This window comes from Neltuma alba, unplaced genomic scaffold (genome assembly GCF_004799145.2).
Source record: "Neltuma alba isolate B1F8T4 unplaced genomic scaffold, ASM479914v2 tig00005562_pilon, whole genome shotgun sequence".
NCBI lineage: Eukaryota > Viridiplantae > Streptophyta > Magnoliopsida > Fabales > Fabaceae > Neltuma > Neltuma alba.
The window spans coordinates 20441-31543 of NW_021634158.1; the positions used below are offsets into that span (position 1 = coordinate 20441).

An 11103-nucleotide genomic window follows, 5' to 3' on the forward strand; every position below is an offset into this window, starting at 1 on the left:
CAAATTCCAAAAAAAGAAGAAGAAGAAAGAACCTAATTTCTTGAACGATCTAAATTTCCGAAAGGACATGAATGAGAGAACATAAACCACCTTGTACTTGACACTCGAACAGCTCAAATAGTTGTCAATAAAATATATGATCGTGTTATTTTCCTTCGTCTGCAATAGAGCGCACCTCAGTTTATAGAAATAAATGTAATGGAGGCTCAAGTTATCCAGAGCCGCGACTAGTGAAATGGAATGATGATTTCCATATGTTCCATCTGTAATTCCGCATCATCGTCTAAAACAAGAAGATATATAAATGAGCTAACAAAATTCGATTAAGCGCCATTAATTTTTCACAGATCCAGATCGAACTAATGGATGGAAGAGTGATTGATGTGCACGTACATGGTGACTCGTATTTGGGGGTTCCAAAAAGATGTTGGGAAGTTAATAGGTAAGGAAAGGAAGCCATGGAGCGAGTTGAGCATAGTAATTACTAATTAAGGTTGTGTGGGTTAATTTACAAATGGAGTCCAAACAGAAGCGGAAAGCAAGCGCCTTGATTTCCAACTCAGAACCAACTTGTTTTTACTGCCCATCTCCTCCACCCCATACCCGTCGTTGAATAACCCCAGCAGCAGCTTCGCCTGACAGTGATTCGCGAAGCTTATGTCCACTCCCCTGAAGCCTTCCTCACCCATCCACTCTCCCCACGACCCCCTCTCTCCTCCCTCCGATTCCCCCATTCTGTATATTCGGGCCAACGACGCGGCTATTCGGGGCCCCAAGAACACCCGCTCCACCAACGCCCTCGCCCGACCCTGCATCGGAAACCCCGCCTCCAGCGAATCGTACACCGCCGAATAGTGGTGCAGCCTGTCCATGAACCTCCCCACGAACCCCACATCTTTCCCCGTTGGCCCTCCCTCCTCTTCCACCAAAGTCACCACTCTCGCCTTCACTGCCGCCGCTCCCCTCAGAAACGACTCCACCGATTCTGGTGCCCGGTAGCTCTGGTGGGGCAGGTGGAGCATGCAGTTGAAGACCACCGCCTCCCCTCGAACCAGTTTCACGGCGGAGGGACGAAAGGTTTCGTCGGAGTCGAGCCTGCATTGGTGAAACGAGAACGGTTGGCCAATGGAAGCGGCGAAGGCAGTCAAACGACGGCCAGTCTCCTGGATGGTGGCGATTGATCTCCGCGCACTTCCCGTCCTGGAGATAGCCGTGATCCTGATGTGTGGCGAGTCCTTGCGGGAGGCCAGTGCCTGCATCAAGGAGGCCCATTGCGTCCCTTCCATGATGTCATAGTCGACGATGTGGACCCGCCTGTACTGGGCCACCGCCTCGAGGATGGCCTGATTGGCGGTGAAGTGGGCGAACTTGACGTGCGGTGACATGTCCTGAAGGAGCTGGAAGGCCGCCAGCATGTCGGTCTGGTGACGATTCTCTTCGCCACTGTTGGCGATCCAATTCCAATGCTTAGTACTGTGCGCTCCTTCTACTAAGCCCCTCAAGGCATCCGTAAAATACGCTGCCAGCCGCTCCATGTTGGTTCCGTCGGTCGGCGACACCAACTCCTTGAGCCGAACCAATATCACCATGACCAGATCACGGCTCTTGTTGACTCCAGTGAGAGCCTCGGCCGCCGCCATCAGGAGGTGCACCAGTCTCAGGCCCTTGAAATCCTCCAGACCGCCGTTCACTTCGTCGTCGGCCATGGTTACATCCGTCGTGGAAGTAGAGTTGCTGCACCCTTCCTCTTCCACACTGGGATCCGTTGCGGGGCTCATTGCCCCGGCTGCGTCGTCCATCATGGTTTCCATGAGGTCATGGAAGCCTTCATGGCCAGGCCCACATGTTAAGGCGTCCCAGTTGACGACGGGTGACCAGTGGCTCCAGTAATTACAGTCCTCGTCGGAAGAAGTAGCGGCGGTGTAGTCGGAAAAGTCGAGCTCAGGGATGGCATACATGTCAACCGGCATGGCCATGGCTGAGCTGACACAGAAGGGGGGCGGGGGAGTTTAATTTGTTACCAAAGACGGAGTCAAGTACGAAGAACTCGTTGATGAGAGATGTTAAGTGATGGGTAAGGGTTTGAGATTTATAGCTAGGCAGTGAGGGAGAGGGATGCTTTGTGATTAAACCTTCAATTAATATTTAAGCAATGGTTGTGATGTGTCTTTATTTTTTAAAAAGAAAAATTGAGAATTAGGAAGAATATATTAAGGGTGGGAATGACGGAGATGGTTTAGATCCCCCTTATTATAATGGCCTCAATCATCCTCTAAACTTTGAACTAATTATGCCTGCGCGATGTTTAATCAGTCAGATGCCCTTGTGTTTATCTATCCAATTTTTGAAAGAGGTATTATACATCTCAATCAACTCCTTAATTATAAATGATTAAGTTATTTTCTGTTATTGGTCTATTTTACGTCATCGTTGAAATTGTTACACATTTTATCTCCATTCATCTGTAAGTTTAACTCCACAGAATCGGGAGCTGTTGTTGCATCTGATCTATATGTATGCAAAACGAGGGTATAGTTATATACGCGTATATATGTATAAATACTTAGGGCTTGTATATACAGCTGGAAAATGAATCATCAATTAAAGTGAGATGAGAATAAATCAAGTAATAATGCATCATACGAACATATGTTAGATGATTAATTGCATGCTTGATTTCATATATGGTGTCCGGATGGGAAGGCCAGAAGCAAGTGTGAGAAAACAGAGAAGCAAAGAAATTAAAAATATGAAAACAAGGGGATGAGATGGGCACTGAAGAGGGGTTATATTTAAAGAGTACAATTTGGCCACCTTCCGTATAGAAATCATCAACATGAAAGCTCAGTAGATGGAAAACGAAAAGCGTTGCGGACAAGACTTATCTTTTACATTTTTGCCTTTATATACATACATACATATATATATATATATTCACAACAATATTTTAATGTCCATGTCACTGTTTATTCCCTGTATTTTTCTCTTGCTTTTAATTAACGACTGATCTTATATTTTGAGATCTTTTTATGATGACCTCTGCTGGACACAAATGTTTTTTTTTTTTTTGCCACACCAAATCAGTCATAGAAAATGTTGGTAACTTGTATATAATTACATGTGTTTGAACTTCTTATTGATAATGACTTTTTAATATATGTAATTACTATAAAAATTTAATTTAAGCATAAAATAAATAAATATTAGAGAAAAATAAATTGATTATTATATTTAGGATCAAATGAGATGCCACACTAGTTTTGATATTAACAGCACGGTGGTAACATGATTATTGGTGCTTAGAGAATGTTGGGAACTTGGAAATTCCATCAGCATGCATATATGCAATTCACTGTGTAGTGATTTTTATATATACCGTCTGATTTGAGTGGGACAGGTCATCGAGACCGCCCCTACAGTTCTTAACTGATTCAACTGTTCGATTGCTACGCATTATTCTTGTACGCGCATTTTATTGGACATTAATGAACGGCGTATTTTTTTGTTGTATTTGTAGGTTTTTAAACTGAAAATATGATAATAATTGAACTCGATACTTTTAGAACTATAATTTAGCGGCGGATTTTGATATTTGTACTTCACTAGAATAACCCCAGCGATATAATATTGCACGGAGCATGTAAAATTATGAAAGTATTGCGCATCATCATTCAAAATAAACATTACAATTATATCCACAATTGCGTATTTAATTTTTGTTTTGTAGAGTATATATATTGAGTTATTGGTTACGATTTGGTCCATCGCTGGAGTATTGACCAACTAATAAACCTTTCTTTTCAGAAGCAAAAGAAAACAAAAAAACAAAAGCGAAGGTGATGATCCATATGCTCCCAAAGAAGTCACAACAATTTTCACTTTACAAATGAATTTTAATTTTTTTATGCATTGGCCAACAGGAGCAAGTTTGCAATATGTGTTAGTTTGAGCCTTTTAATTCTAAATTATGAACTTTTTTCCTAACCCCTTTAGAATTATCAATCATACGGTTATGTATTGTTTTTTTTTTTTTTTTTTAATTTGTATTGGATGTTTCCGTATGAAAGGGCGCGCGCGCCAGCAACCGACTTCTCCAAATGATCTTCTTTATTATTGGTTAATCAGGGAATTTAATCTGGCTTAGTTGTGGTTTACTGCCTTGACACCACTAATAATATCCTTTGCAGTCTGAGCTCGCTTGGTGCCACGTCATCAAAGTCAAACCGTAAATGTCCCCTTTGACGATACGTGAGTGGACCACGTGGGCATATCTCAACAACCTGGAAAATACTCTCTGATTCGACGCTCGTTCCATTGGCTGATCAAAGCTTAATTTAGTAACTGACCTTATGGAATCCATCGGCGTGCTCAGGAATACAGTAATAGTAGGAACCTAGTAATTATCTTTGTATTTTTGTAATTCATATTCAATGGTTTTGTTCAGAACACCACATACAATTATTAACATATTCTTGTGCGATTGGGAGATATAGAAAAGAGACCGTTACATATAATTATATAGTGGAGATATAAACAATGGACCATGAAGGATTTAAAATTAATGGAAGGGGTTGTCCCGAGAGATATGATGGGAACACTTCAATATAACGTGTTTACATATTAAGTAAATTGACCTTTCGCTAACATTCAATGATCATCACAGACTCCATTTTCTTCTCTTTTTTTTGTGTGTGTGTGTTTTGGGGAGAATAGACAATTGTGTCTGCTTGCAAGGACGCATGACCTTGGGCACCATTAAATTAAGGATATGTAGAATCATCTATGTTACTGCGCTTCTAATTAAAATGATATGTTTTAAACTCACGAAAAGACATTTGGATTTTGTAAATAATTCTTCCAATGTAAGCAAGGAATGAATGCGCTCTTATATTATTCATTACGTGGAAGAATTTAACTGGACAGATTAAAACAGCCTCTAAAGAGGATGAAGAGGCTTAAGAATTAACCCAAAAAAAAACCCGGAAAATATGCTTATAATCGTATTGTCGACACTATAAATTGATCAACTTTTATTTCCAATCAATACTGACAACAAGCTAAGCTTCTGCGACTCCGTTTCTTCACAGCTCTCGATCCAAATAAATCTATATTTGGATTCAGTGATGTCCGTCGATTCCAAAAGACCTGTTTCGATTTTGCCCATAGCTAAGATGTATTTTAATCTCCCTGTCTGTGTGTCCCGTGTGTGAGTGAGATGAGTGACAGTGTGCGCGCGCGTTTTTCTGCCCTTTACTTATTATACGAATTTTCAGAGAATGATCGATGGCTCAGTAAAGATGTCATCACTTTCGTCTTCACTGATACATTTCTACCGGGCCTTTCAATTTTTCTCCTTAAACTGTTTTTTAACTTTCATGCATGTTCATATCATCAAAAGACACGTTAAGCGGAATCACTATAGCTGGAGTTAATTTTAATGTAATCATTGAGGCTTATGCGCAGCTAGTGTACACCCTGACTGTATATGACTTTGAGAAATCAGATGTAAAATAAGAACTGCGTATGGCAAAGTTTTTATTTCTACTTTTTTTTCCCCCCAAAAAGCAAACATACGAAGACATGAGATTCATGGTTTGAATCATGAGCATTAGATAGAAAGTCCAGTAGATGCCTAATTTATGCCATATATCAAGCATTGACCATTTGTGCTGGCCAAGGAATCGATGGTCGACAAGCTATAAGAATCATTATAAAAATTTCAAATAAATAATCAAAAATTAAGGGGGGAAAAAAACCAATCGGATCGCAAGAGTATTCATACATCATCAGTAGCCTAATCTCCGCGGTATACGTACGAATACGATGATACCTTGAGAATATATACGTGGTTGAATATATGCGAAGATTCTAACTCCTATTATATGCCAGCAAAGCAATAATGGCATTATTAAAAATAAGGTCATGCGTCGTAGATGACGTAAGTAAATAATGAATAATTTAGAGCTATCAATGAGGACACAATATAATGACACTCTAGACGTTTAAAATAACTAAGAACATGAAATCTGATTCACTTCATTATAAGAGCAGGCAGGAGGGGAAAATAAAAAAAGGTGTGAAGCCTTAGTCGCATGTGGGTTTTCAAAGGTTACCAAAACAAGAGGATTCCAGAAAACGTACGACGACCGAAAATGTGGAACATTATTTGATCATAACAAACGCAGATGGAATCAGAATAAACCATTTTAATTTGAAGTCACCATTTTGAATTATTGCATGAGTTGATGTATATATCAGGACTATAATATTCTGGTCCTTATAATCATATATACATCACCACAATCTGTAAATTTACTATGCAAATAAAACTAAAATATATTATGGTCAAATTAGTCTATTAGCTGGATGGAGCAAGGAACCAACTAGCATGAATTTGAATCAAAATAATTAATAATTAATGTCAACGAAATCTTGCTATGAAGATTCCACGAACATTGACATATGATTATATTGAAAGGTTAGACGAAGTAGCGCCAAGCTGAGTGTATATATGTGTTGATTAATAATTAGTGGTTAATTAAATTAATGAAGAGAAGAGATTATGCTTGCTTCCCACTGAGTTTCAGGTCGGCAGAATGGGAACTGGGAAGCAAAGAAGGAGCCTGACCTGTGAAAGTCATTAATGAAAGTGACATTAGTGCTCTAATTTCCTTCATTGATTGAATTATATATACGATGAGCATGCATGCGCCTGCTCTAATATTTGTCAGATTAATTCAGACTTTGCATATATTGTGGGATTAATTAAATATATATTAATATGGAACCCAAAATTGGTAAGAGTCCAACGTTTTAAAGAAAACAATGAAAGGCCGGCAAGCATACATGTTCCTTAAACACAGGCAAGGATCAGTCTCGTCAATTCTTTGTGAGGCAGCCTCTCTCTTTTCATCCTCTTGGGAGGCCACAGACATATATAACTATACATTATCACACTCTTTTTATTAATAATTCTACACTTGCTTTAATTAATTCTGATTATTCATTCGTTAAATATAATCGTACGATCGACACAAATGAATGCGTAAGATATTAGATATTGAACAAAAATATGATTAATATATATAATAACTGTGGCATGTATATAATCATTGATCTCTTGTGTTAAAGGAAGAATCGATGATCTACTTGCAGTTTGTGTAAATAACTACAAGATGCTATATGTAATAATTAAATGTAATTCTCGTGATTTTTATGCAGACAGAAAATTTTTAGAAAGTAGTAATAATAATAGCGAAGTCTGAAAGTAATGAAGACATATAATAACTAAACTTTGATACATGTGCGCGTATCAAAGTTCAAAGATGCCTGCCAACGCTTTTAAAACGAGAGAGTGGGGAGAGAGAATGTGTGTGTGTAAAATCTGAGAAAACTTTAAGTAGTGCACGCGCACATGCGACTGAAACAAAATCTTAAACAAGGTGAATAAAAACGAAGAGCTAAGAATAGAGTTATATGATGTTGCCGATCCATGGCGTGGATGTTGAAATGAATGGATTAATTTTAACGTAGAATAGGGATATGGATTGACAATGCTTGATTTGCTCTGTTATTTTATCTTGGCTTTATTGGAGCCAAACTGGATTCTTTTAATCCTTCAAGTGCATATCAACCAATTTAAATCGCCAAATTAATGCTGTACATTTGTAAACATCGCTGTCCTCTGGACAAATTGCACAAATTAAATATACTAGCATGTTTTATGTGCCCAGGGTCAAACACACATGGTGCGTATATATATAAACAAATTAAATTATCACAGGTTGATTACTAAAACTACTACCAACTAGCTAGTCCCAAAGCATTATGATTAATGTTGAGCTTGTCAACTCTTTTGATGACACAAGCCTCCTCATTTGTATATTCCCATGTAATCAAGTCATGGAGATATTCCCTGTCTCTTGCGAATAGCCAAGATTCCCTATTATGTTTCTTTTTTCAATGACACAATTGTGACTTGCACTACGTGGTTGATATTCACCTCGCAATATTAATGCAACGCCGTTGCGTTTAACTAGCTACGGCTACTATAGCTAGCTTGGAGGGAGCAATTACTATATATATAATCCCAAATATTGAGCCACCCACCACATACATACATTACTATATTAATATAACCTCTGTAATTGATGATTGAAGTCCAAATTTGACAGCCAAATATAGTAATACCACATGTTTCGTGTTTCATCGTTTTCTGCCGTTAATAAGGGAGCAGTAAATTGTTAAATCATTTATGCGCTATTTGTGATGCCTTGATCTACCATATGTATGTATGTATGTATTCTGAAACCGTTTGTTATGATCATTTTGGATATCAATATGAAGCTGTATATGTATATATGATTGAAGATGAATGAATCAGTGCATAAAGTGGCTTGTCTCGTGGTTGTGGCCTTACACTTCTCATTTATATTCTGTGGGCACTTTACTGTACTCGATTTCAATATGTTATCGTTTCAGAAGCAAATTAAAGTTGAACCAAATCGTCAAACTTAACACGATCTTCAATTTTTTCTGTGGCTAGTTTGGTTTGGTTCTGTAACGGAGGGAGGAGCTTTGAACCTATTAAGATATGAACGCTGAAAATTCATATCTTGTGACTCCGAAATTATGGAGATGAGGATCCTATCAACTCAACAACGAAGAGGATTAACAAGTCAAAGTGACAGTCTGACAGATTAAGCTACATATAAATTTTGAGACACAAACCATTCCTTAACAGCATAGCCTATAGTTCTAATTCTAATCGTATTAATAAGAAATAGGAAATGGTACCCATACTCGGCAAATGTAAGAAGTAGGAAAACAACTTAGCAACCAAAGAACCAGGCGCCGTTTATATGTGTTCCAATTATATAGACTCTTCATTCAATAATTAATACTTTCAGATATTTTAAAAAATAATACACTTTGTTTATATAATAATGAAAAATAGTCAATTTTCTTAATTTCTATGAATCAGGTAAGTTTTTATATTTAGTAATAGAGAGAGGATTATAGATGTTGAAGGCTCTCCCCCCCGGGGGGAGGGTGGTTTGGTCTGAAGGGTCGGGGTTAATGCTAAAGAACACTGTTCGTTTATCGTTATCAAGTTGGCCGAGGTGAGTTAATGATCGAATAGTTAAAGAAGAAGTCTAATGATGTCGCTGATTCGCCTGCACCTGCATCATCTTTGGATTAATTAGTTAAAGGGCTTAAGCAGAGTTACTTACTTGTCTTGTTTGGTGAGAGAGAATCTCCACACATAATTTAATTTGCACCCAAAAAAAGAATTGTCCCTTTTTCGCCTTTCATTCGTAGCTTTGAAAGCATCATTGAGGTTTTGTTTGTTTAATTTTATCTGTTAGACAGAAAATATATGGAAATTATGCAAATGGCAACATCAGTTCATAGGTCAGGAGAGCAAATGGAGGCTTGTAATTACCTGTTGTCTTCTTGCCGTTACGTGGGGCGGAGGATTGTCTAAACTGACAGCAGTTATAGTTATATATTTGGGCTTCTGGTCAGCACTCACTTTGAGTAGGCCCCTTATCAAACCCAGATTACCATATACGACAATTATAACGTTCCATGCACCAAGTTGCTATAAGGTGTGATCTACTTCTTACTTTTTCTGAATTTTATTATAGTTGATCATACATCTTGACTCTTTTCGAAATTAGATGGAAAGTATTACATCATCGATCTCCACTCTACTTGAAGCAAATAGTATTCCAAATCTATCACTTGTTTTATTTTTTTGGGTATACATGGATGTTCTACAATGACAGTAGAAACTAATTCTCCTTAGAGTACCAATTAAAGATAAAGATTGGACTCCTTTTAATTGGATTTACATCATACTCACAAAAGTTGAAAATCGAACACCTCTAACCGTCATGTGCAGTCAATGGGAAGAAAATCAGATTGTCAATCGACCAACACACCGTTCAATGGTGTATAATTTAAAAAGAGGACGAATCTATCAACACTCATCGTAACCATTCAAAATCCACGCGGGACTGTATAGTTCTCAGTCCAGTTAGTTAAACTGACCAATGTTAAAATCTGAATTGGAGAGTTTTGCCCGTTTTTATTTACCCCCCCCCCCCCCAAAAAAAAAGGGGGGGGGGTGTCGCGGGGAAGGTTACCGCTTGATCCCCGACCTCAGCAGCATCTGAAGTGCGAGAAAGATCTGCCATCGGAGTTTGAATGTCCCATATTACTTGACTGAGTTTCCACTACTCAGCAGAATTATTAACTCCACTGTTTCTGAGCGCAACTCAACATCTCTCAGGAGCCAATCCATCATATTTAAGCAAGCACAAGGCCGCATCTCTCTATCTTTAGGAGCGTGCGGGCATTTTTGCTCGAACCCCCTGAACAGTTGGGTACCATCTCTAACTAATACAAATTGTTCAGTACGCTGATCTCGGCCGAAATGCGGGCATCAACTCTCAAGCTATCCAGCTTTTTTGTCAGTTCAAGGCCAGTTTCTGAAATGATAGATAAAACAATGAATCGACAAAGAATTCTCCGCTACGAGGTGCCAAGTAGCTGACATAACAATTTATCATGCTAGACGAAGTTAACCGTATCCCGGTTGCCCACAGATAGTGGCATGAAATCAGCATCGGATTGGCTGAGCAAAGAATCAAAATATTTCTTGCTGATAATATACTTTTTCAGGGTATGTATATTTTCAGTCCTCACGCTCCTAACAAGAAGCAAGAACAACACACCACATGCTTACCTTCAGGGACGTCAACAATCGAAGTAACCCAGTTTTGTATTCAGAACAATTAGGCCTTCATTGGACTTCACGTGGCCACTGAAGTGACTTTACGTAGTTAATATGCCCTGTGTTTAATACGTAACAGAATAACGCCATATTCAAGCGATTTCTCCCTAATAACTTGGTGTTCAAATGCCCAAATCAGAGTCAACTCATACAGGTTACTGCCTAGTGGTGGATGTAATCATTAAAGTTTAGGAAGAGAAATGGTATAAGAACCGACATGCTTCACAACTTCTGTTCCAATTGACAAATGATCCCAGTTTTGGGTTTATGTCACCAGCATGTTGCATGCCAAGAAGAAAAGA

At 38.6% G+C, this 11103-nt stretch overlaps 1 protein-coding gene across 1 annotated transcript; it reads right to left on the reverse strand.

Moving 5' to 3' along the window:
• Nucleotides 1–503: 503 nt before the first annotated feature.
• On the reverse strand, nucleotides 504–1976 carry LOC114748017 (nodulation-signaling pathway 2 protein-like). The gene has a single exon (XM_028936374.1). It carries the CDS (start codon nucleotides 1974–1976, stop codon nucleotides 504–506), a length of 1473 nt encoding a protein of 490 aa, XP_028792207.1.
• Between the last annotated feature and the right edge of the window lie 9127 nt (nucleotides 1977–11103).